The sequence below is a fragment of the Trichechus manatus genome, unplaced genomic scaffold, assembly GCF_000243295.1.
Source record: "Trichechus manatus latirostris isolate Lorelei unplaced genomic scaffold, TriManLat1.0 scaffold00016, whole genome shotgun sequence".
NCBI lineage: Eukaryota > Metazoa > Chordata > Mammalia > Sirenia > Trichechidae > Trichechus > Trichechus manatus.
Window position 1 is genome coordinate 27,041,431 of NW_004443952.1, and position 27,088 is coordinate 27,068,518.

At 44.7% G+C, this 27,088-nt stretch overlaps 2 protein-coding genes across 7 annotated transcripts in view; both read left to right on the forward strand.

Moving 5' to 3' along the window:
* FAM219A (family with sequence similarity 219 member A) overlaps positions 1 to 15,598 on the forward strand; it is a 58,959-nt gene extending 43,361 nt beyond the window's left edge. The window contains exons 2-6 of one of the 5 annotated variants that reach the window (XM_004372321.2): positions 10,053 to 10,152; positions 13,426 to 13,528; positions 13,763 to 13,843; positions 14,488 to 14,542; positions 15,154 to 15,598. In XM_004372321.2, coding sequence (XP_004372378.1) covers positions 10,053 to 10,152; positions 13,426 to 13,528; positions 13,763 to 13,843; positions 14,488 to 14,542; positions 15,154 to 15,309 — 495 coding nt within the window. In that variant the 3' untranslated portion in view covers positions 15,310 to 15,598. Of the gene's footprint in view, positions 1 to 10,052; positions 10,153 to 13,425; positions 13,529 to 13,762; positions 13,844 to 14,487; positions 14,543 to 15,150 lie in introns of all 5 variants that reach the window. The other 4 variants (XM_004372320.2, XM_012554390.1, XM_004372322.1 and 1 more) reach the window with 4 other exon arrangements.
* Positions 15,599 to 18,380: 2,782 nt separating this feature from the next.
* The window catches only part of SPMIP6 (sperm microtubule inner protein 6), a 27,168-nt gene continuing 18,460 nt past the window's right edge, over positions 18,381 to 27,088 (forward strand). Inside the window, exon 1 of one of the 2 annotated variants that reach the window (XM_004372324.2) lies at positions 18,381 to 18,739. In XM_004372324.2, coding sequence (XP_004372381.2) covers positions 18,605 to 18,739 — 135 coding nt within the window. In that variant the 5' untranslated portion in view covers positions 18,381 to 18,604. The remainder of the gene's footprint in view (positions 18,740 to 27,088) is intronic. The other variant, XM_004372323.1, reaches the window with a different exon arrangement.

Consider the following 27,088-nt stretch of genomic DNA (forward strand, 5'->3'; position numbering starts at 1 on the left):
ATTAGGGTCACATAACAATGTATGTATAAATTTTTGTATGGGAAAAAATTTAAAAAAGAGTAAGGCTGGAGCCTACTCAACATCTGGCTCTGGGAATGAGCTTAAGGGTTGGGGTGAAGGTCAGAGGCTAGGCCAAGTAAGGCCACCCAGAAAATACCAAGGCTTCTCAATTTCTGGCTCTGGCTACTACCACCTGGGTCATGAGGCTTGTCTCCTAGGCCTGTATGCACAGGCTTCCCCAAGGCACAGTTGCTACAGTGAGTGTCACTGAGTTAAGGTATTTGTCATCCTATCTCACAAACAAAGGCTTTTTGGTCACAGGGTTTCCAGGTGAGTGGTAATGGGAATGAATAGCAGCACATCAACCTGGGACAAGCACACTCCTAACTATGGAGAAGACAAAGCAAGATTCTAAATTTTCTTTTTCAAAACTCACTGGTCCCTTGTCTCCCTGTTTCAGAAATGAATCCAGTTCTTGGTCATCCCAGTTGCTAGCTTCAAATCATTAACTATCCTTTTCTCTTCCTGTTTCTGAGTAGCTATTTTTGAAAGCTAAATGATGGATAAAAGAATAGGAGCTTCCACTCCAGCTGGGATAACTCCAGAGCCATTTTGGTTAACTCTCCCACCATAAGTCTGAAAGCAAGAAAGACCCACTCCTTGAGGTTTGCCTCCTGACTCTGAGATTACTGTCCTGGTTCCCAGAGCTGACATGCTGGCACAGGCCAAAAACTGACTGAAGCACTGTGGCCAGTGACCAAGGGTACTGGTGCTCCATTTAGAGTCCTTCCCAAGCTTCATGTGACAAAATCTTCCCTTCTTTCGTTCTTAATTGGTGGCCTCAAGTAAGGAGTATTTTGTCTAGCAGGTGATGCCCAGAGGAAATTCTGTTCTTTCAAAGAAGATTCCCCAGAGGGAACCAGGTAAATGAGGACTGGAGCAGAGAGCTCTCGGAAGACGATGGATAGATGTGATGACCTGAAATTCCCCAGCACACAGTGAGAAATGAAATATTAAAAACCAGCTATGGCTCTCAGTCATGACTGGAGGCACTGTAAACTGGAATGAGCCTTTTAGGAAAGCAGTTTGGCAATATGTATCAAGAATATTAAAAAATGCTCATGCCTTTTGATTTAGTAATTCTATTTTACTTAGGAAATGATCCTAAGTGCAAATATATATGGATTTCAGTATAGCATTATTTATTATAGTGAAAAATTACAAACTTGAATGTCAAAAATAAGTGAATTGTTAAAAAAAATTATTGAACATTCCCCAGATGGATTATTATGCAGCCTAAAGTGTTGGTTAAAAAACTCTGTAAAAATATGAAGGGATGATTATGTTCTAATACTAATTTTTAAAAAATACAGAATTCAGGATACAGTGTTTTTTTTTTGTTTTGTTTTGTTTTTTAATGTTTTTCTATTCAAGTGCATTAGTTGGTACTCTGGTTACAGTAACAAAATTCAATTCAAGCTAGTTTAAGCTAGAAAGGAAAACACACTATAAGGATACTAGGGTGTCTCATGGCATCTAAGGGCAGGCTTGTAGCCAGGCCTCAGAAGGGTTCTAGAGCCAGAGCCTGAAACTTAGGGAGCATTCTCTCCATCTCTTGTGTTTGTTTCATTCTGAATGTCAGCTTTATTCTTATCTCCCTCCCAACAGCTTTCTCTACCACCTACTCCACAGTCTTGAGCTTTACATTCCCCAGTTCCCAATTCTAGAGGAGATTCTAATTGGCTCCACCTAGTCCAAGCATATCCAGAGGGGTGGGACCACATAGAACCAACATGGTTGCTGGAGGCCCAACACTGTGACCATAAGGATGGGAGCAGCACAAAATCCCAGAGAAGGGAAACCCTAGAGTGTTGCTACTGTATTATACACAAGAGAGTCAAAAGAAATACACTAGAATGTTAATAGAGGTTGTCTCTAGGTGGTGAAACTAAAGGTAATTCTTTTTTTTAATTTAGTATGTTTGACTTTATAATAGAAAAATCTTTTAAACTTGCCATAGCTGCATTTTTACTAGGCCTGAGGTCAGCAGCTGCTTTACACCCCCTCATTTTGGTTCTCCCAATGACAGCCACCACAGATACCAAGGCTTGGCAGTGGTTTTTTTTGGGGTTGTTGTTGTTTTGTGTGTATGTAGGTACAATGAATTCCATCCTAGGAGCTGTTTAAAGAGACAGAAGATCCTCAACTACTCACAAGACCAGCTTGAGTTCCCAAACTCTAGCCCTAGCATGAAAATCCTTTCCATTTCTTTTTGGTGAACTTCACTTTGCCCCAAAAATGCTCTGCAGAAGTGTGGTGTGGGTGAAAGTGCTTTCCTCCTCTGCATTGTACCACAAGCACCTAGTCCAGAGCTGGAAAAAGAGTGGGCATGCAGTAAGTGTGTGGGCTTTATTTGAACTGAGGCTTCTTTTAGAGAAAAACCTAGACGATTGGGGAGACTGAGACTGACGAGAGAGGCCTTCCTGAGCTAGCCGGGATCCTCTGCCCCATGTGCCAAATTCAGGCTTCACAACCTTTCTCTCTAGCTTTTTTGTTCTTATTTTACTCTGTAAGAGCCACTAACATTTGGGGGAGATTGTCTCTCTTATATTTCCATGATTCTCCTCCAGCTCTTCCCCCAAAGATCTTATCCCTGTGAGAGACTTTTGTCCTTCCCTATAAATGGGACCCCTAGTTGTCTTCATATGTTCCAACAGGATAGAAGGCCTGGCCAATTGCCTGGCACCACAGGCAGCTCCTGGAGGAGAGACGGACAACAAAAGTGGGAGCTGCCCCAAAATGGGACTCAGGAAATGGCCTGTGTGTGTGAGCTGTGACTTCAGGTCATACCACAGAATAAGAGCTGCCATTGGCTGAATGGTTCTCATGTTGAGATGTGGTGTTAAAGACAGATGGGAATACCTTAGAGGCTAAATGAACAGCCATCTGCAGGGAAGTAGAGCAGTCTGACCAATGCCTAACTTGCCACTGAATGTTCTTGGACAGGAGGTAAGTTTTCTGCCCAGCTGTGGGCAATCAATGAACGCACTGAGTTGTACTTGCTGGATCTGCCACCTCTAAACGTGGTATCTAAACATGCTTCTCCACCCACTGCCAAGAGGTGTTTTGGGGGAGTACCACAGCCACAGGTAGTTTCAGACCTCTAGAAAAATTGTGACAGAAGCAGAGCTTATCTATAACGCTCTATCTTTCTGCCCGTACCTGACAGAAAGTGACCTGAACCCCAAGCTTCCCCTGCTTTCTGTTTCCTTATCAGCACTGTCCTCATTCCTGGCTCACTCGGTTCCTGTTCTAGATCTGTCCTGCTTCCTGATTTTACCCAGAGAGAGTGAACAGAGTACAGACTTGACTCTATTCCAGAATTTCTCAACTCAGAGATGCCTCCCCCAACTTCCTCCTAAAACTAGAGGGAAATTCATGCATGTTCTATGAAGAAAGGTTATATGAGGTTGATTTGAGCAATCTGCCTCTTAATACCTCACTTTATATCCATTTCAATTCCCATTTTCCTAAGAATTAGTGCTTGGAGGTGAGAACAGAGGTATCCTTCCCTATGGGAAAGCTGAGATAGAATGTCTCTGCCTTGAATCATCCATATTCAGTCCACAAGACAGACAAGCTTGTTCAGCACGAGGGACAGCGCCTTCATCCTGGCTGCTGGGTCATGGAAAAGATGAGGATTGTAGCTGACAGCCCAGCCAGTTTGATCTCCTCTCACTCTTTGGCAGCCACCAAGTACCCCCCACCCCAATCCCTCCAGTAGCATTCATCCCCTTCCTTTGCCTATTTTTGACAAAAGGGCCAGTGGCCCTCTATATGACAGTGAAATTTTAGGCTTTTAGGAATGAACTTCCTCAACTTTCCACCCAATTTTCCATCTGCATGCTTATCCGCATCCCCCACTCATCTTTACCTCCCTTCCATCTCAGTAAGAAGTTTCCTCCTGTGGTCCAAGGTTCTGGTTCTATCTCCTCTTGACTCTCTAGAAACCATGCCCCATCAAACAGCTCCTCTCTACCCAGATTCCTTCCCCTCAGTCTAGGACAGTGTCAGAACCAGTTCCCTGGTTCTAAAGAAATTCAACTATAACACTGCCTGTGACTGTCACCCATTCTCTTTCCTTCCATTCTCACCCTGGATCCTTGAAATAACAGTCTGTGCTGTTTCTACTTCCTCATCTCCTATTCCCTCCTAAATTCCCTGTAATCTGGGTTTTGCCCCTACTCTTCAACTAAAATTGTGTTCACTGAGGCCACCTATGACCTCATTATTTCTAAACATTTTCTTTACATTAAGGACCCATCTAATTATTTGACACTTGATTTCTTCCATCTTAAAACTCTACTTGAGTGCCTTCCTAGATCTCATCTTTCTGCTCTTATCCAGCCCCCTTCCTCCACTCATTCCCTGAGGTTGGATGTTACCCAGGGCTCCATCCTTGTTTTATTTATTTTTTCCACTTTGCTCATTCTGAGAGGGCATGTTCTTCTCGATGCCTTCCATCACCACCAGCCCAGACCTCTTTCCTGAGTTCCCAAACCTCAAACCTTACAGATTAATGATATCCTTTGGATGGCCAAAAAACACCTCAGACTCAACATGTCCCAAACTAAACTCACTGGGTTTTCCCTGGCAGTGTAGTTATGCCTCTTCCTGCATTGTCTGTCTTAGTAATTAGCATCTCTTTCCCAATTACCCCAGATGTCTAGACTACTACATTTTATCTCTAAAGGCTGCTAATTCTACCCTTCTTAATATCCTCCTTTCTGTCCTCCTAGCTTCTGCTTTGTTCAGACCCCTGCCATCTCTTGCTGGCACTGGTTCAGTAGTTTCCTAATTATCCTTACTTCCAGTATCTTTCTTTTCCCACCCATCTCCCAAAAGGCTATTAGAGGGATCCTTCTCCATCTCAAATTTGACCATGTTACTTCCCTGCTTAAGGCTTCATTGGCTCCCCATCACCTGAATAAAGAACAAAATCAAGGCCCACCTGCTATCATAATCTGAGCCCTCCTGACCCTACCAACTTTATTTCCTGCCACTTTTCATCCTACCTTCAAGGCTTAAACTATGTAAAATACTGACTGTTCCTTGAATACACTATGTTAGTTTCATGCTTCTGAGGCTTTGCACATGTTGTTTCCTGAATGTCCTTTCTCCCTTCCTCTTAAACTCACTGAAGTGATATTTTGAGACCTTCTAAGTATCTCCTCTGTAAAGTTTTCTCTGATCACCATCAACTTCATCATATTCCTTCTACTTTTCTATGGCTCTTATTCCCTTTGTTGATAATTACTGGGAGCTCCTTAAGCATGGGCCTATTTTCTATTCTTTGTGAGCCCCAAGCCTAGCATTGTTAATAAATGAGGGAAATGTAGCACCGTGGAATGAGAGAGGAGACATGATGCCCCCTGGTCAGTCCTCTCCTTACCCTGTGGAGGGAGCATATTTTCCACAGGTATCTCTCCACACATAAGCCAGGGCTGCAGCTGTAGGCCAGTCACTCCCAAGGCACATTATCCACTATTGTGTGGTCCTCACTGAACCTACACTAACAACTTTACAGCTAACACTGATATTGTGCTCATTAGGTACCAAGTACTATTCTAAGTGCTTGTTATTGTTGTTTGCTGCTGTCAAGTCAGTTCTGACTCATAGCGACTCCATGCACAACAAAACGAAACACTGCCCAGTCCTACGCCATCCTCACAGTCATTGCTATGTTTGAGCCCATTGTTGCAGCCAGTGTGTCAATCCATCTCATTGAGGGACTTCCTCTTTTTTGCTGACCCTCTACTTTACCAAGCATGATGTCCTTCTCCAGGGACTGATCCCTCCTGATAACAGGTCCAAAGTAAGTGAGACGAAGTTTCCCTATCCTTGTTTCTAAGGAGCATTCTGGCTGTACTTCTTCCAAGATAGATTTGTTCATTCTCCTGGCAGTCCATGGTATATTCAATATTCTTCAGCAACACCATAATTCAAATGCACCAATTCTTTTTTGGTCTTCCTTATTCAGTATCCAGCTTTCACATGCATATGAGGTGATTGAAAATACCATGGTTTGGGTCAGGTACACCTTAGTCCTTAAGGTTACATCTTTGTTTTTTAATACTTTAAAGAGGTCCTTTGCGGCAGATTTGCCCAATGCAATACGTCATTTGATTTCTCGACTGCTGTTTCCATGGGTGTTGATTGTGGATCCAAGTAAAATGAAATCCTTGACACCTTCAATATTTTCTCCGTTTATCATGATGTTGCTTATTGGTCCAGTTGTGAGGATTTCTGTTTCTTTATGTTGAGGTGTAATCCATACTGAAGGCTGTAGTCTCTGATCTTCATCAGTAAGTGCTTCAAGTCTTCTTTACTTTCAGCAAGTAAGGTTGTGTCATTTGCATATCGTAGGTTGTTAACCAGTCTTCCTCCAATCCTGATACCACATTTTTCTTCATACAGTCCAGGTTCTTGGATTATTTGCTCACCATACAAATTGAATAAGTATGGTGAAAAGATGCAACCCTGACACACACCATTCCTGATTTTAAACCATGCAGTATCCCCTTGTTCTGTTCAAATGACTGCATCTTGGTCTATGTACTGGTTCCAGATGACTACAATTAAGTGTTCTGGAATTCCCATTCTCAGCAATGTTATCCATAATTTGTTATGATCCACACAGTTGAATGCCTTTGCATAGTCAATAAAACATAGGTAAACATCTTTCTGGTATTCTCTACTTTCAGCCAAGATCCATCTGACATTATCAGTGATATCCCTCATTCCACGTCCTCTTCTGAATTGGGCTTGAATTTCCAGTAGTCCATTATTTGTCTGTCAGTTTGTCGTACTATGTTGGCTTGCATGTTGCTGTGATGCTGGAAGCCATGCCACCAATATTTCAAATACCAGCAGGGTCACCACCACCACTCTAAGTGCTTGACATAGGTATTAGTATCAGTCCCATTTTACAGATGAGAAAGCTGAAGCCCAGATCACATAGCTAGTAAATGGAGAAGCTTAGATTTGAACCTAGGCAATCTGGCTCCAGAGTCTCTGTTTTTCATCATTACAATCTGTCTTTCAGTCAGTGTGACAAGAAGGATGGGATTATGTAGACTGTCTGCCTTTAGTCAATGCATCCCCTTAGCACTGGGAGTGAGGTCAGCCCACCTAGGCCACATAGTCTGCCTAACTGGGGGAGGGTAATACTTTGAATGTTGGGAAGGCAATCACAGTGTCTACTGGGTAATTGTGAGAATCAGATGAGCCCATTGATCTGGAATTACAAAGTCTTTTTTTTTTTTTTTGGTCCCCTTAGAGTCCTATCAGAGATTGTAAAGCTCTGCTGGTCATCCAGGAAAGCAATCCTTCTGGCTACTTCTCTTGGCCCCTCCCTTCTTAAAACCTCTGGGCATGAACCTTGAAGGTCCTATTCTCCAATTCCACCCTGCTTATCTGCATTCCTGGTCTCTTGAGTCTCAGCCTCTGCTACCCAGAGCTCCCACAAGTTAAGGCCAGAGACAGCTCTTCAGCTAGTACAACCCTTGAGCTAGTACAGCTGTAGGACAGGAAGTGAAAGGTAGAGGTTAGTATACAGACTGATGCTTGGGCCTGCAGGGACAGAACAGCCTCCCAGAGGGCCTTGTCTCTGGCTCCATGTCCTAGTCATTCTCTCTTTCCTTATGCCCCTTCTTGCATAGTTTAAAAGGTTACTGACTCCATCAATGAACTTGGGTAAGACACTTCCCCTCTGAGCCTAGGTTTCCTCATTTTTAAAAAGAATGAGTTGATAAGTTGAGATTTGTTGAAGCTGGTGATAGACATCCAGAATCTCATTATACTATTTTCTCTACTTTAGTGTAAGTTCAGTAATGTCCTTAATAAAACATATTTTTTAAAGCCTGGGTTGGATTAGATCAATGGATCGTAACCTTTTTTTTTCCCCTGTTTCTTTTTTTAAGCAACAGAACCCTTTCTACAACCAAAATCTTGTAGGAAGCCTGATATGTAAATGAACTAAAAGTGGATCTACTCTTGTTGAAGGGAAGCCAGACCCTCATTCTATTGTTTCCTCCTCACTCTCAGCCTCACCCAAGGCATAGGGCTCGGGGAACACAGTTGAATGAAAACCACTGGGCCGGACTAACTCTAAGGACTCCTCTGACACTTTTTCTTCCTCTAGATGTATTGACTTTGCACTGGCCACGAGCCCATATACTCTGTCCCAAAAACAGTGAGATTGGGCTATTAGTCACTCTTGGCAGTCTTTGGAGAATTTGTTTGAATGGTTGCAGGAACATGGGTTGCTGTTAGAGATGCATTGCAACGTCTGTCTCTGCTGAGTTTTTAGTAATAATCTTGCTAAGCCCCACTCTAGTTCTGGATCTAGCTAACACCTGTGAGATGTTCTTGGGGTGCATTTTCAATTCTCCCTGATTTCTTGGAGGCAGACGCTTCCTTCTGCCTAGATTCCTTTCTGATACTTATATTCATTAATATTTCACATTTAATCTCCCCTATAACATTGCTGTGTGATAGTCATGGTGCATTGGCTGCATTTCTCAAGGAAGACAAACAGGAAGCCCACAGTAAAGGTTTGAGTTTGCCTGAGATTCAGGCATTGTGGTGCTGGGCCGTTTCTGAGCAGAGCCTCCTGCCCCCCTCTGCATTCACCATGGCTAAGGGGTGGGGATCAGGGCAGAGGAAGGAGGTCCAGGTTCTGCCCTGAGCAACTCACAAACCATTTTGGCAGCAGAGTCCATCCAGGGCCTTGGGCTCTGGATGGCCTGAAGGGGCAAAGACAAGATCAAGATTTCTCTCTCAAACATTAGGTACAGAAGCCACCATAATGGTTGTGGGTCACCCAGACTCTCCCAGATCCCCAGAACTGACACTGTCGGCCAGTCCTGGGGCATTCTATCTGCCTGTCTATCTACTCTCCGCATCTCTAGAGGCAAAACAGGCAGCAGCCTTGGATCTCCTCTGGAAGCCTCATGCCTTAGGCCTACCACTCTGCAGTCCCTGGTTAAAATGCAAAGACCCCTAGGATGGCAGTACCTATATTAATAGTTGTTCATCAGTGTCTCAGGAGAATGTGCATGACTCTAGCCCTTTTCACCTGGGGGTAAGAGTGGGCCAGGGCCTTGAATCTTGGAGCAGAGGAGTGGGGTGTTTTGGAGAGAATGGTGGGGCTAGGTTAGGATCCTGGACAGGGTTCGTTCGGCGCAGTAGAGGGAGGTGAGTGAGAGGAGGGTGGTGAGGGAGACTGAGAAGGCTGCAGACCCTGGACAATATGCAGATGCATGCTTTCCTACCTTTGTCATTTCTGTAGTGTCAAAGCCCCATGTTTTGCATTCTGGGCAGCACAGGACTAACTGGCTATCAGCTTATTTGCCATTATTTATCTTCTTTCCTACCACACCCAGCTGACCCCTCGGGTTCTTCCAGGAGCCTTTCTTTAGGACTCATCTATGAAATGGGAGTCCTCATTAGAACTCTTTATTATCCAGTGGCTGAGGCCGACAGTCTGGCCTGGCTTGGCCAGTCAGTCCTCTGGATCCTGGGCGGGGGAACCAGTGAGAGAGAAGACCTGACTCAAAGAGCACCTACTCTGACCTCAATCCAGACTTCAACCAATGGGAACCTAGAAAGACCTGTCCAAATAAGTACACAGGAAGGGCCCTGAAGAGCAGGGCAACTAGTATGGGCTTTAAGTTGAAGGAGGGAGGTCCTGTGGGTTTAAGGCATTGTGGCGGGCTTTCTGGAGGAGGCTGGATCACACAGGACTTTGAAGACAGACACCCAGTTGCGTGTAAGTGAGGCTGAGATCCTAGGCTTTTCTACCCAGCTCAGAATCTTTCTCCCATCAACGGATGGGTCTGGCCCCTCCCCGCAATCCCTTCCCTGCGGCCAGGCCAGGGATGAATGCCTCCAGTAACCCAGAGGGCTGGTGGGAAAGCCAACTTCAGGGCTGAGAGCAGCCCCCTCTGTTCACTTCCTAACAACTCTTTCTCTCTGCTTTCTACTCACAGGACCCAGCCACCGCCTCCATCTCAGACGGAGACTGCGATGCCCGGGAGGGTGAGTCAGTAGCCATGAATTACAAACCATCCCCGCTCCAAGTGAAGCTGGGTGAGTGTGTCTGGGGGGTGAGGGAGATGTTGGGAGTGGATAAGGCGCTCCGGGCTGGGTCTGCAATGAGGTGCCACAGATAAACCAACTCAGGTTAGATGATTCCAAGACTGAAGCCACGAAGTCACTGGCACTGCCAGGCGCCTTATCTCCTGCAAGGCAGAGAGGGCAGTTACAGTTCTCTGCGGGAGCCCAAAACTCTAGGAGGCATCTCTGAGGCCAAGAAGGCTCCAGGTATTCCAAGAGAGAGCTGCAGGGCTTAGAAGTGCTCACAGAGGGCTTGGAAGTGCCATCAAACACTGGATCAGGCTGACAGGAAGCTGCCTTAGAGGTGGGCTATCAGTTAGTATGTCTGAAGGATAGAAAGGAATGAGGGTCTCAAAGCCTAGAAACTGAGCCTCTCTTCCCATTCCAACCTCAGCCCATCTGGAGATCTCAGGGCCTGGTTGGCTGCTGTTTTGGGGGGCTTTCTTTTAGTTTCTTAGTAAACCCAAACATCTCCCGCCTCTCCTTTCCAGGGTCACCTTTCCTTGGGAGTTTATCTCATGTCCACTCTCAAGTCAGTTTACACTGCAGCCTGCTCCTTTGCAGTCAGCCGGCTCTCGACCATCCGCCACAGCCCCTGTAGCTGTGTTCTCACTTCACCCTGTGATGAACACTGCCCCCTCCTTCAGGGCCCAAAGTTTCACTGACCCACTGCTGCTGTGTGTCACAGACTTTTGCTAAAAATGTGGTTGCACAGAGAGAAATTACAATACAGTGCATACAGGAAAGAGCTTACAATGAAATATAGGTCATCATTCTCCTTCAGAACTCCTCTGCCATCTCTGGCATTCTGTCCATCTTTCTCCTCAGGCTGCCCACCATATACTGGACTCCTCCTCATTCCCAAGTGCCCTTTCCCATCTATTCTAAAACCTTCTCCCTCTGTAGCTTCTCAGACTCCTTTCTGCAGAGTCCTGTTCTTTTATTCAGCTATTTCCACACCACATCCAGGGAGCCCCTCAAGCTGCTTTTCTAAACAGGAGAGCAGTTCTCTCTCTAAGTGAAATTTGTTCATCTTCCTAGGACATCAGACTCAAACTGCAGCCAGTTTTATTGTTATTTTTAAATTTAACAATACAAGTAATTTAACAAGTCTAAGTTCTCCTTTACTCCCCTCCGATCTTTACTTTTTCTACTTCTATTTTGCATTTTGACATAAGGGTATCACACTGCACACATTTTCTAAAACTTTTTTTTTTTCCAATTAATGTCTTGGAGCTCCTTGCAATGTCAGTGTATGGAGAATCACTGCATTGTTTTAAATGGTTCATAACCCAAAACCCACTGCTGTGGAGTCTATTCCAACTCATAGCAACCCTATGGGACAGAGTAGAACTGCCCCATTGGGTTTCCAAGGCTGTAATCTTTATGGAAGCAGATTGCCACATCTTTCTCCCCCAGAGCGGCTGGTGGGTTCGAACCACTGACTTTCTGATTAGCAGCCAAGCATTTAACCACTGTGCCACTAGGGCTCCTAATGGTTGCATTAAAAAACAAAAAAACCCAGAAGATTGAGAAGTTAGAGGGTTGACATGTTGTGGGGTTGTTAACCAGTGTCATAAAACAATATGTGTACTACTGTTTCATGAGAAACTATTTGTTCTGTAAGCCTTCACCTGAAGTACAATAAAAAAATAAATTAATTAATTAAAAGAAAAAAAAACAAACAAATCTACTGCCTGTCCCGTAGATTCCAACTCATAGCGACCCTATAGGACAGAGCAGAACTGCTCCATAGAGTTTCCAAGGAGCGGCTAGTGGATTTGAACTGCCGACCTTTTGCTTAGCAGCCATAGCTCTTAACCACTGTGCCACCAGGGTCCATAATTTGGTTTTGCCAATTTATTGTCTGCGTTTTTTCACTATTTCAAACAATCGCAGCATGCTTTTAAAGTAACTTTTTTTCTTCCCATTACATTCCCACCAAAGCTCCACATGAAAATTCACAACCTTGTCCCAGTTTCACTAAGGACAAAAATCACCACCAGGAACTTTAAGGCAAATTGCACCCTCTAGAGGCTTGGCTTGGTAATGGCAGCTGCCGCTTGCTGGAAAGAAGCTGGAGCCAGGTGAACAGTGGCAAAAAGGAAGACGCTCAGGGACAGGCAGAGACTGGGAGATGAGAGATTCAGAGACATGGCAGTCAGAGGAAATCCCAAAGTGAGTCACAGTAGATGGAATTCATGGTTATTTTTATGATATAGCATTCTCCTAGCATCCCTCTCCACTCAACAGTCGGTTTTCCTAGATGTGGACTTTACTTGAGGTGAGTAGGAAAGGGCAGATGGGCCTCCCCCAGGACCTGGGCAGCCACTGCTGGGAACAGATGCTGAGAGAAGAGAGGGGAGGCCAGTGTCCCCAGAACTTCTCCTGCAAGATCTTTTCCCACACTTATTCAGTGCCACACCTGGCAGCTGGTCGCCTGATGGCCAGCTCCATGAACCTGGTAGGCTCAGAGCCTTGGAGAACTCAAGGGCTGGCAGAGGAGTCAGGAGCATCAGTCAGATAGCATGGCCAGAGGGGCTTCCCCCAGCCTCCGGTCCCCTACCTTGCTAGTTCCCTTCAGCCAGTTCCACGCCACAACCTTCAGTGGCTCCTTTTTGCCGTCTGCATTAATTCCAAAATCCCTTGTCTGACATTCAAGGCCTTCATGCTCTGAGTTTGTAACCAGATAGAGCCCCCAGCCAGTTAGCATAGGACCTGATACATGATTAGTAACACAAGGTGTTTGTTGAATGACTAATTGACTGAATAAATGGATCCTACTTTTCTGACCTGATCTCCCTCACTCTTCACCCTTCCATCCCACCCAGATCCACATTTATTATGGTCACTTCTAAATGCATTTTTGTGCATACTATCCCTTCTTCCTAGAATGCCCTCCTTTCTCCAGCTCAAGGTGTCACCTGCAGGAAGTCTTCCCTGACTACTCCATGTCTCTGTGATCATCTGTTCCTCCCCAGCCTTTCCCTGGCATCAAGCACACACTAACCACCCCACATGGGAGTTGTGGCTCCTGGAAGGACAGGGGTCAGCCTCCTTTTGCCTCCCCAACCCCGAACTATGTGTCTCAGGGTGTGCAAGGCCAAGTACTGTCTCCACAGGGGTCTGGAGTTGGGGTCACAGCCTCAGTCCCTAGAAAAGCAAGGGGTTTCACAATGGAGGGGCAGCAGTAGGTGGGGTGGCCCTGGGGGCAGGACACAGCTTCCTTCCCATGTTCCCCTGCAGAGAAGCAGCGGGAGCTGGCCCGGAAGGGCTCCTTGAAGAATGGCAGCATGGGTAGCCCTGTCAACCAGCAACCCAAGAAGAACAATGTCATGGCCCGGACCAGGTAGACACCCCTCTACCCCACCTGGACCCTGTCAGTCAGCACCTATCTCTGCTGGTCCTGAGCTTCCTCCTCTTCCCTCCTTCCTTAGGTCCAGCTCCTCTCCAAAAGGAGAGAGCCTCAACAGGATCCAAGGTGGGGAGGGAGGGAGGGACATGGTGGGGTTGGGCCCAACCCAGTCCCCTGCCAGGCTTGTGTGCTCCAGTTGCCACTCCAACCCCCAAATTCTCCACCCAGGCTGGTCGTACCCAATAAAGGCTACTCCTCGCTTGACCAGAGCCCAGATGAGAAGCCACTGGTAGCCCTTGACACAGACAGGTGTGTATGGGGCCTGGGGACAGCTGGGCAAGCCAGAAACTGGTATGAGCACAAGTGGGCTGTACAGGCCCCACCTGCTGTACTGTGGAATTGGGGTGTTCCTCAGACAGCCAGGGGGCTCTCCAAGGTTGAATCCCCCAGGGAATGGGATTTTTTAACTGGGGAAAGGGGAAGCAGAGAGAGGAAAGGGGGGCTGGCGCAGTATGCTGCTGTCCTGGGAGAACTGAGCCAATGGCTGCTGCTAGAATGGGCCCTGATGTCGTCCCTGAACAGCAGGATGCAACGCTTAATGCTCTGCCCCCTCTAAGAGAGGAGCCCTACTCGCTAGGAACAAACCTGGACCTCAGAAAAACCCAACACACCAGGGTGCTTTGAGCCCGGAAAAAGGGGCGGGGGTGGAAGTGGAAGGAGTGGCAGCTCTGTTTAGAAGGGGGTTAACCCTAGCAATTTACTTAGAAGGGCGGGGCTAGAGAACCTGTCTTAAAATTGCATTTGCTCAATAAGCTCAGTGTTTATTTAGACTGTGCTGTTTATTTGGGGCCGTGGAGGGTGGGGTGGATTATTGACTGATGGGAGGGTGTAGGGGATTTTCTACTTAATTCCCCTGAATCGCATCCTCTCTGTCCTCCTTCCTCCACGGCCAGCGATGACGACTTTGACATGTCCAGATATTCTTCCTCTGGCTACTCCTCTGCTGAGGTGAGGCCCCACCCCTTCCTGCCCCAGACACCCTGAGAAGGATCACCTCTATCAAGGAGAAGGGTTGGGGCCTACGCCAAATCACACCGAGAGGAGGAATAGGCAAAGATAGGGAGCCCAGTAGAGACGCAGGACCTAGAATAGGACTGGGGATGGGGGTGGGGTGCGGTGGGGGGGCTGGGATAGGACAGAGTCCGAAAGAAGGGAGTCGGTTAGACATTGGCCTTAAGTGCCGGGAGCTCAGGTATGGGGCAGCGCTTGAGATCAGAGCAGGGCTCTTAGATGGGATGGGGTGTGAAATACAGGCGACACCTTATGGGGGCGGGAATGAGGTAGGAGCAGGGCCCGAATAAAGGCAGGACCTGAGATGAGAAAAGAAATTGACTTTAGAATGTAGTGGGGCGGGGGCCTCAGGAGGCTGTGCCTGTAAGGAAGTGAGGTCCGAGATGAGGTGGGGTCTCAATGGGGCGCAGCCTGGGGATGCTGAGAGACTTGGAGTGGGATGGGACTGACATGTGGGCGGGCCTGGGGCGGGACACACGTGGGCCCGGGTTTCGTCTCTTACCCGCCGCCGGAGCCTAACCTCCTCCCCCACCCTTTGTCTACAGCAGATCAACCAAGATTTGAACATCCAGCTGCTGAAGGATGGCTACCGGTTAGACGAGATCCCCGACGACGAGGACCTGGACCTCATACCCCCCAAGTCCGTGAACCCCACCTGCATGTGCTGCCAGGCCACGTCCTCCACCGCCTGCCATATTCAGTAGCGGGCGGGGCCGCCGTGGCCGCAGGGGCAGGTCCGAGCCGGCCAGGCTGGGTGGGCAGGGGCGGACACCTCCCCAGCTCGTCCGCCTGTCCCCCGCCCGGCGCCCCCTACAGCCGCAACCTCGTAACAGTCATTGCTTCCTCCTATGGTAGGACGTGTACCTCTGTGTGTTCATGGAGCCGGAGAAACCAAAACCGGGTCCCTCTCCACCCCGGGGGCTGAGGAGGGGTGGGGGCTATTTTTTCAGTTTCTTGGGGGGCCTACCCATCACCCTGCACCGCCGCCCCCAAGGCTGCAGTCTGGTGTTGAGGAGGGGGAACTGGGTGGCAGGGAGGCCAAGAGTAATGAGTAGGGGGAGGGATCACAAAGCCAGGGGCTTGGCCCCACCCCAGTGAAGCCATGAACCCCTAGCCTCGGCCTGTCACGGAAAGGGGCTTGGAGGGAGAATGGCCCGGGCCTTGGGGACGGGGCCCAGAACCTCGGAGCCCCTCCACGTGCCCCCTGCCGGTCCATGAACCTATTTGCATTTATCCCCTCATCTCTGGATGGGAAGCCTGGCAGAGCTACTCAGCGGGATATTGGCCCCCTACCCACCATCTTGATCACATCAAGAGGAGGCCTTTTTTTCTCCTCTTTGCCCCATTCACCCCTTTCCTTGCTCTCTGGATTGTGGGGGAGGGTAAGGTGGGCCTTGAAGACAGGCCAGGGTTTGGGGTGATATAATACGTCCTCACTTGCCCCTATCCAATGCATCGCTCTGCCCCACCCCTTCCCATCCTTCTGTTCTCTGGTCTCTGTCTCAGGCTGGAAGGGGCAGGTGAGAGGGGGTTAAGGCTGGCCTGGCAAACCCCATTCCCATCCCACCCCAACCCAAGATTCTCTGGAGGCTGATTCCCAGCAAGAATCTGCGAGGAAGCAAGCTCAACTGAGTGGCTGCATGTGTGTGGTAGGGAGAGCCTGGCAGAATGTGTGTGCTTAATGTGTCCGGTGTGAGTCTGTTCTTGGGGTTGGGCCTGTCTCTCCAGGTGTCTGTATCTGCATGTGTCCATTTCTGTCATAGATGCGAGAGTCCATGGTAGCCAAGTGTCTGTGTGGTCTGGTAACAAGAGAGGCTGCTCAGCACTTCAATGGACTGAGAGTCCTGGGCTGGGAGTTAGAAATACGGGTTCTGATCCCAGCTCTAACACTCTCCCTGTGATCTTCAGCAAGCCACTTCCTTTCTCTGGGCTTTTGTCTCCTCAGCTGTAAAATGAGCAGCAGCTGCAATTATTTTTACGGTCCCTTCATACCTGAGGAATTTCTGCGGAGGTGTGTGGGGAGTTCTCTGTGTCTTTGAGTACACCTAGGGGGCTCCCTCAGTTCGCGTCTCTGTGTGGAAAGGGGAGGGGGCAGTTTTAAGTGGATCTGTTTGGGAATACATATGTCTCTGTGTGTGTCTGTGAATGTGTGTATGTGTCTGGGGATGTCTACTGTGTGTGTAGCTGTACAGGGCGTCTGTGGGTCAGAATGTGTGTGCTGCTGCTTCTGCTTCTGCTGCTGGTTTGTAAGGTGGGGGTTAGGAAAGGTAAGGATGAAAAAGAAGAGGGAGGAGGTGATTGGGACCCTCCCCTGTGCTGGGCAATATAGACCTGCCCCCACGGGAAGGAAAATGATAGTGTAGATAGCCTAAAGCTGCTCAGGCCTATGCCCCACAAACCTCATATTCTGGGGCCAAGGTGTACACTCCCTATTCCTCTGTGCTGACACTCCAACATGCTGGCATATCCACTCTCATGTATGCCACTCAAATGCTGCAAGCATGCAATGGACATACCCACAGTCCACACTCTGGATGCCAGTTCTGGGAGGTGGGAGGCTAGAAGAGGGGGTAGTGAGAGGAGGGAGGGAGGCTGCTGGCTTAGGAAGGGTAGCACCTCTCCCTGCATCACATTCGGGAGCTGTCAACTCCAACATGTTGGGGTGCAGCTCTTTACCCTCTACTCCCTCTACCCACTCCTGCCTCCTGTAGTGCAGGTACCCTAGTTAGATGGGAAAAATTTCAAAGGAAGGCGAGGACAGAGAAGGCAACTACAGGGCCCACAAAGTTCAAACTGGCCCCCATCTGTGCCCATCTCCCCTGCCCCAGTCAGCATCCCTCCCCACTCCGTCATCTGGGCCCCAGAGCCAGGCCTCCCACTACCACCACCACCCGGGCTCCTTGACTCACCTTTCCAGAACATGGGTACCTCTTTATCAGGCAGAGCCCCTACCAGGGCTCACTTAGACTGCTGCCTTTGCTGCTCACTTGCTGTGTGATTCTGGCCCTGAGGAACCAGGGAAAGCTCCCTCCCAACAGGACATACCTGACCCCTGGCAAGCAAGGGCTTTAGACTGAGGCAGTGTACGCATGACAGGAGAGGTAGGAAGCTGACAGCAGGCAGCTTTTGGGTCTGGGGAGAGTGCATGGTTCCCTCTTTCCCTGTCTGGGAGGCTGGAGGGGAAGAATCAAGGCCTTAGCTTGCCCCCCTGCCACCATTCCCCCTTGTAGATACTGCCTTAACACTCCCTCTACTCTCAGCTGTGGCTGCCACCCAGCCAGGTTTCTCCGTGCTCACTAATTTATTTCCAGGAAGGTGTGTGAAAGACATGAGCCGTGTATAATATTTTTTTTAACATTTCCATCGCAGTATTGACCATCATCTTTGGTTGTGTATCGTGTAACACAAATAATATTAAAGGCATCAAACAAGCCAGCCTCAGCTCCCTACCTGGGGTATGGGCAAGGGGCAGGTGGGCTGGGAAGGGGAGAGAACTGATTCTCTGAATGCACAGCTCACTCCTCCTCTACCCATGGATTCCCAGGCCAGGGCCTGCCACTGACCTGCTGCATGACGCTGAGCGAGTCACTTGACCCCTCTGAAACTCTGTTTCCTCTTCAATAAAGTGAGAAGCTCAGAAGATCTCCAGGGGCCCTCTGAACTCTTGAAAATTGGTCTCTTTTGAAGGGCTTGAGGCAGGAAGGAATTGGGAGGGTAAAGAGGGAATTGAGTCTCCTCACCTTCCCAGAGATGGTGCTGAGCCATATGATATCACAATGGGCACTGCCCATCCTGGAGGGGGAGGCAGGGTAGGGTGGTGGCAGGAAGGTGGTGAGGAAGGGAAGCTGAGGGATCTCCCACAGGAGGGGATCATAGCAGCTAGGGACACCTGCCAGGCTGGAGGTGTGGGCTGCCTAGCGGAAGCAGTGGTCACTGATGTTCAATTCAGCAGGAGCCCTTGGTTGGTAGAGCCCACCACAGCATCCCCTACATCCCACCATGTTTCTCTTCTCCCATAAGACCAAGACGCCCATCAGCACCTACAGTGACTCCTACAGGGCTCCTACCTCTATTAAGGAGGTCTATAAGGACCCACCTCTGTGGGCCTGGGAGGCCAACAAGTTTGTGACCCCGGTAAGTGGAGGTTGGTGTGGGAGGGGGGACGGGCCAGAATGTATGGCCATGAATATCTGGATGACTGGTGATGTGTGGTGGTCAATATGTGATTGCAATTATTTGTAGCTTTATGTGTCGGTGTGTATGCATTTTATTCATTTGCCTAGGGGCACAGAATTTACAATGGTAAATAGTATAAGATCCTGCCCTCATGGAATTACATCAGGATAGGAGGTGGAGAGAGACAGATAATAAAGAATAAACAATATTTTTATAAATTGTCCAAAATGCTGTAAAGGAAATAAACAGTAATAGAAATGGAAGGAACCAGGGAGAGCTACTTAGATAGGGAAGTCATGGATGACCATTCTCAAGGTGACATTGAGCTGAGACTAGAAAGATGAGAGAACTAGCCATGTGAAGAGCTGAAAAAAATAGGATTCCATACAGAGTGATCAGAAAGTGCAAAAGCCCTGAGGCAGGACTCCATCTACAATGGTGTGTGCCTGTGGGATATGCCAGAAAACGTCCTATAGTCATATTTCATTGTTGTCTCCTTGTGTCGGTGCTTGAAGATGGGTGACCAAGTGGGTCTGTGCAGCTTTCACAAAAGGGAGAAAGGATCTGTGAGTTTGTGACTCTGCCAGAGAATTTACCTGTGTGTATCATCCAGGAAAACTTTGTAGCTACATGTGCCAGGCACCTGGGGTACAAAAATGAAGGGCCAAACCCTGCCTTCCAGGACATCTCAGCAAACAAGTAAATAAAGTTGGCTTGCCCAGTGTGGAGCATGCACCAGCAGAAGCACTAGAAAGGGGAAAGTACTCCTGAAACTCGAATGGCAGGTCTACACAGTGATCTAGGAGGTGGAGGCTTTCAGCAGAAGAGTTCTGAGAAAAGGCAGCCTAGGGCAGGGACCCACCATGAACTGAGAACTGCTAGAGCAGAGGAAGAGCCTAACCCTGTGGTAGGAGAGGAGCTGCAGACCACAAAGGGCTTCTCAGGATATCCTGAGGAGCAGGGACATGATGCTCCAGGCTTTTGAACCTGGGAGTGTCATGTTTGGATTGTGAGTTAGGCTGTTCTTGCCATAGTGCCAGGGAAGTGGAGGAAGTGGGGGCTGAGGGCAGGAAGCCCAGTAAGGTGGTGAAGGATGAAGGAGGAGAATGTGGGTAGGAGGTGAGGAGAAACTGTGGCAGTGAAAAAAGAAATATTTTAGGTGAGAATCTTTAAAATAACACATTTTTTCCTAATTACGAAATAAATACATGCTTAATGCAGAAAATGGGGATAATTCAGAGAAGCACACAGGAAAAGAGATCCATAATCCTGTGACCCAAAATAACCACTGTTAGTATTTTATGATATGCCTTTTAGGAAGCAAATACTGCTTTTTATAAAAATAATGTCATATTGAACTAATATTTTGAATCCTGCTTTTTTCACATAGGCATATATCAGATACATTTTCCTATGTCAAAATATTCTAGAATATGATTTTAATGACTGCATAGTATTCCATCTTCTGAATGTACCATAATGTATTTAAGGAATTTTATGTTATTGGAAATTTAGATTATTTATAAAATGTTGCTAGTGTAATCCTTCTTGTACATATATCTTTGTACATATTTCTGACTATTCCCTTAAATAAATTCCTAGACATGAAATTGTTGAAAGGGTATGCACATTTTTAAAACTTTTGATATACATCTCAAATTGCTGTACATAGGGCTGTAACAATTTATATTCCCACCAGCAAAATATGAGAGTACTTGTTTTTCCACATTTAATTGGAGAGAATTTTAAGAAATAGACCAACAGATCTTGGTCATCATCTGAATATAAGAAGAGGGAAGAGATTAGGATGACTCCAGGATTTTTGGCTCTGGCAACTAGAGGAATAGTAGTGTTACCAACTAAGATTTGGAACAGTGGATTAGAGAGGTATTTGGAGTTTGTTTTGGAACGAAAATATTATGAGAACATCCAGGGAAAGGTATCTGGTGGGTAGGTGGAAACTTATCTGAAGCAAAGGGAAGAGATCTGGGCTACAGATGTAGATTTTGAATCATCAACATGTAGGTGGTAGCTGAAGTCACAGGGGTGGATGAGACTGTCAATGAGTAAGAAAAGGGCCAAGGACATAACTCTGGGGACTATCAATATTTAAGTGGTATAGGTAGATAAAGAAAGAAGAGCCATAAAAGGAGACAGAAAAATATGATCAGAGAGATAGGAAGAAAATAAAAGAGAAACCAATAAAGAGAACATTCTTAGAGAAAAGTGAAGTGGTGTCAAAAGTTGCAGACATCAGAAGGGATCTCTTGGGCATAGTAAGTCTTGGTAACTGCTCGGAACACCTTTAGTGATTGAAAAGGAATAAAAACCAGAGAGCAGTAGAATAAGAATGAAGGAAAGACTTCTGCTTCTTGCAGTATGATGGTCTAGAAACTCTGATGGGCCATCCTGCTTCAAAACAACTAGATCCTGTATAAAAGTCTGTTTTTGTTTTATTTTGGATTCTCATGGAGGTGAGTGGTAAGTACACTTAGAAGATAGGATTGCCCTGAGGACAAATGCCAATGTCAGAACTATAAGCAGGAATTTAAGGCTTAAGTTAGCTAAAAGATGGAGGAACTAAACTTGTAAATTCCAACCTGAATCAGAAGGGGGATAACATAATCTCAGGTTAATAGTGATCCCTGGCTCCCTGTCCCTCCTCCTCCACTACTACCACCACCACTGCTAACACACACACACACGAGACAAATGTATATCTTCTCTGGTGAGAAACACCCTCAATGTAGTTTTCCAGGTATCCTTCAGATTAAGGTAAATTAAATATAAACTCACAATAAGAGATACAAGGAAACAAACCACCGTAAAGACAATCAATAGAAACAACAAACAACAGATTTTAACTCCCAGGACTTCAGAATTGGAATAAAAAATTAAAGAATAAAAAATAATTATTATAAACAAAATTTTTAAAATAAAATGTGAAGTCATCAAAATAAGCAAGCAACAACAGATTATAAAAAATGACTAGACAAATGTAACAAATAAAAATATTTGTTACTGTCAATTTTATATGGAATGGCAAAAGGCCCGAATAGCTAAAACAATGTTGAAAGGGAAGAACAAAGTAGGAAGACTCACATTTCCTGATTTTAAAACATACTATACAGCTACAGTAATCAAAACAGCCTGGTACTGGTATAACAATAGACACATAGACCAATAGAATAGAATTGAGAGTCCAGAAATAAACACACAACTGATTTTTGACACACGTGCTAAGTCCATTCGATGGGGAAAGAAGAGTCTCTTCAATAAATGTGCTGGGAAAATGGGATTTCCACATGCAGAAAAATGAAATAGGATCCATGCCTCACACCACACAAAAAACAAATTTGAAATGGATTAAGGACCTAAATGTGCAAACTAAAACCATAAAATTCTTAGAACAAGAAGCAGGGGAAACACAACTGCCTCTTTTGCCATGAGACCAGAAGAACTGGATGTTGCCTGGCTACCATTACTGAACATTTTGATTAAAAATTCCACAGAAGAATCTTGATCAAAAGGGGGAAAATGCAGAACAGAATTTAAAATTCTAATGGACTCTAGACTTTCTGGAGCAATGGAGGGTGGATGAACCCCTAAAACTATTACCCTAAGATAATCTTTAAACCTTAAACCAAAAATATCCCCTGAAGTCACCTTAAAACTAAACAATAATTTAGTAAAAATGTTCTGCCTTGAGCATTATGCTATTTTAAGAACTATCTGTATGGTGAGAAACTGACAACAGCAACTTGAAAGTTTAGATAGGAACCTAGGGGGCAGTGAGTTTATGCTAACGAGTAAGAAACAACTCAAAAGGAGGGTGAGAATGGTTGCACAACTCGAAGAATGTAATCAATGTCACTAAATTGTACAGGTAGAAACTGTTGAATTGATGTATGTTTTGCTGTGTATGTTCTCAACAACAACAACAAATAAAATTTAGGAAAAATGTATTTGTTAAAATAAAAAACTCAGTGGATGTGTTAAATAGCAAATTAGACACAGGTGAAGAGTATCAGTGACATGAAAGATAGAGTAAAGGAAACATCCCAGAATGCAGAACAGAGAGACAAAGAGAAACTCTGTGATGCAGAAGTAATGGTGAGCTAAGAAAATGGTAAATATGAGGTAAATGTAAGCAAACATTGTCTATATAAAATAATTATAATTTTTAATTTGTAAAATTAAGAAAAGAACTAAAATATTGGAAAGCAATAGCATTTAAGCTGGAAGGGGACAAATCACAGTTAAGGTGTCCCAAGATCCTTGAACTGTTCTACAGAAGGTATAAGATACTGTGGTTTTGCACTGTCAACTAGCTGAAACTACACTTCCCAAAATTCCTTTCCCTAAGTAGTTCCCTATAGGGTCGCTATGGACAGAATGAACTCTATGGCAACGGTAAGGGGTTCCTAACTGAGGTCAGAATCAAGGCAACAGGTATACTAGAGAAATTTTGCATGAGATTTGGAAGACACAAATGAAAGAGCCAGGTGTACGTGCAGCTTTCTGGTGAAGGGCACCAGATTCTCCTGAAGGTCGTCCATATTATCAAGATCAGAGGCAATGGGACAGATGCAGGTTTCAGTTTGTCTGCATGGGTTCCAGTTTATCCTAGCTCTTCCCCACTTCATGTCCAAGTCTCCTTCCTGACCGCCAGCCATGTTGACCTATAGTGACTTTAGGCTCAACAACAGATGCAAAAACAATGGGTTTGTATAAAGTTCTTAACCAGTTCTCACAATTGTGTAAAATCTAATTTTTATAATAACTCTCTTATGCTATATCACTCATAGTGGTTCTGCTTCTCTGATCCAACCCTGCCTGATACATATACTATAACAAAAAGCTGAGGTAGCTAATAAATAACAGACAAAAGAAACTTTAAGATTAAACACACACACTTTTAAATGGGTCACTACAAAAATAACAAACCTTCATTTCACCAGAAAGATATTATAATCTAAACTTGCATTGACCTAAAAAATTTCTAGAAGGAGAAATTGATAAAATCCACCAGTTTAACACACCTCAATCACTGATAGGTCAAGCAAAGAAATAAAAACAAAAATCTAAAACACGTGAAAACACAATTAACAAGCTTGATTTATTGAACATAAATAGAACCCTGAATTCAACAACTACAGATTCAAGAACACAAGGAACCCTATAAAAATTGGCCAAGGACTAGGCCATAAAACAAACATTAACAGAATTCAAAAATCTAAAGCATAAAACTATGGGAAAACAGAATAAATGGAAAGAAAGTAGAAGATTGGAGACAATAAAAAATAAGAGCAAAAACTAACAAATTAGAAAGCAAATGTCTTAGCTATCTAGTGCTGCTATAACAGAAATACCACAAGTGGCTCGCTTTAACAAACAGAAATTTATTTTTGCACAGTTTAGGAGGCTAGAAGTCTGAATTCAGGGTGCCAGCTCTAGGGGAAGGCTTTCTCTTCTAGCTCTGGAGGAAGGTCCTTGTCACTTTGAGCGTCTGCTCCTAGGCAATCTTTATGTGGCTTAGCATCTCTCTTTCCCCCATATCAGCTTGCTAGCTTTGATTAATCTCTTTTTATATCTCAAAAGAGACTGACTCAAGACACACCCTACACTAACCCTGCCTCATTAACATAAGAAAGACAATCCATTCCCAAATGGGATTATAACCACAGGCATACAGGTTAGGATTTACAACACATATTTTTGAGGGATGCAGTTCAATCCATAACAGCAAAGGTCTAACAGAGTCACAAAGTCAAAATTTGGTTCTTTGAAAAGACTCATAAAATAGACAAATCCTGGAGAGAATAATCAAGAAAGAAAGAGAGAAGGCAGAAATGAAAGAATCATAACCATGAACTGAAAAGAAAATTAAAAAAAGAATTAAAAACTTTATGCTAATAAAATTGAAAACTACAAAAAATAAACAAATTCTAGAAAAATATAACTTGCCAAAAAAAGAATTAGAAAAACAAAAGAACAGAATGGCCCTATAGCAATTAAATCAGTAATTTTAAAACTTCCTACAAAGAAAACATCCAACATAGATAATTGCACAGTTCTTTTCCTCCAATGTTAAAGAACAGTTTATTTCAATCTTAAACAAACTCTTTCAGAGAACAGGGAAAAAGAGGATGCTTCCTAACTCATTCTATGAAGTCAATATAACTTCAATGCCAAACCAATCAAGGACAGTGTAAGAAAAGAAAATTACAGGCCAATTCATTCATAAACACAGATGTCAAAATTCTAAATAAATTATTAGCAAACTGTATCCAACAGTGTATAAAAAAAATTCATGATGGTTAAAACTATTTCAGAAATACAAGGACGGTTTAACATTAGAAAAATCTATAAATATCATTTATTACATTAATAAAATTCAAGGAGAAAACCACAAGATCATTTTAAAATATGCAGAAACAAAATGAGCATGAGGGATCTTTTTGGGGTGATAGAAATGTTCTAAAATTGGATTGTGGTGATAGTTGCCCAACTCTGTAAACTTACTAAAAATCCTTAAATTGTACACTTAAAACAGGTGAATTTTATGGTATGTAAATTATACTTCAATAAAGCTATTTGAGAAAGATGCAGAAATAACAGTTGCTAAAATTCAATACTCATTCATGATTAAAAAAAAAGATTTAACAAAAATAGAAGGAATCTTCCTTAACCTGATAGAGTATATACCAAAAGTATGCAGCCAACATTATTAACTGTTACAAGCATTCTTTTTGAATATTTTATTGTGTTTTCAGAGAAAGTTTACACAGTAAATTAGGTGCCTATTTAACAATTTCTACACAATTTGTTCAGTGACATTGGTTACATTTTTCACAGTGTGTCACCTTTCTCACTATTCCCATTCAGGTTGTTCCATTTTCAGTAATCTAGTTTCCCTGCCCCCTTGCCTCTTCATCTTTGCTTTAGAGTAAATGTCGACTGTTTGGTCTTAGGTAGACGATTTTTTAAAGGAACATAGGTATCACAGGTGATATTGTTTATTTTATGGGCTGTTATTTAGCTAAAAGGTGACATCATGGAATCATTTCAGTTTAAGGTTTAAGGAATAGCTCAAGCCGATAGTCTCAGGGAGTCCTCCAGTCTCAACCCGTCCAGGAAGTCTAGACTTTTTAAGAATTTGAGTTCTGCTCCACATTTTGCTCCAATTCTATCAGGACCCATCTACTGTGTTACTGATCAGAACAGCTGATAGTGGTAGCCAGGCACCATCTAGTTCTTCTAGTCTCCGGGTAGATGAAGCTGTAGTTAGTGTAGACTATTAGTTCTATAGACTAGTTTCTTCGCTGAGTCTTTGGTTTCCTTCTTTCTCTTTTACTCTGGACATGTAGAGACCAATAGTTTTATCTTAGGCAGCCACTTGCAAGCTTTTAAGACCCCTGTTACTCACCAAACTAGGATGTAGAACATAACTTTATGTATTATATTATGCCAATTGATCAAGTTGTCCCACAAGACTATGGTCCTAAGCCTTCATACTCTGTAAACCAATCCTGCAAAGTTTTTGATTAAGTCTAAGAAGTATCTGTGTTTTTGCCCCCATGTGCTTTATTGTATATATGAATATATATGGATGCATACACTTACATATATATACACCTGCATATAGATACATCTATACATGCTGACATAAATACACATATATACATACTTATTCAGTTGTATGCATATATACATACACATTGTAACCATACTCATTTTTTTAGTTATTGTTGCTATTGTTGTAAACTTGTATATGTCAAAGCATTTACCAGAAAGTCTTGTTTTCTTGTACACTTCTTAATGATATCATTTACCTTGGTCAAGCTGTGCATACTTCACCCACATATGGTGCTACCTTTCCCATCACCAAAAATAACTGGTGTCTGCTGTGATCCCTCCTCCCCCCCGCCCCCGTTATCCCCAGTAACTACTAGTGAACACTGGTTTCAGTATGTATACCTATTCTTGTCTTTTTATAATAGTGAGATCATACAATATTTGTCCTTTTGTGATTGACTTATTTCACTCAGCAACATGTCCTCCAGATTCATCCATGTTGTATTTTGAGAACTCACCATTTTTCTTTATGGCTGCATAGCATTCCACTGCACGTATGTACCACATTTTGTTTACTCATTCATCTGTTGACAGGCACTTAGGTTGTTTCCATCTTCTTAAAATTTCTTCCCATACAAAAATTTATACATACATACTGCTGTCCCCAACTGTGATAGCACACTCCTCCTTTCCACCCCTGATTTCCCATGTCCATTCAACCAGCTCCTT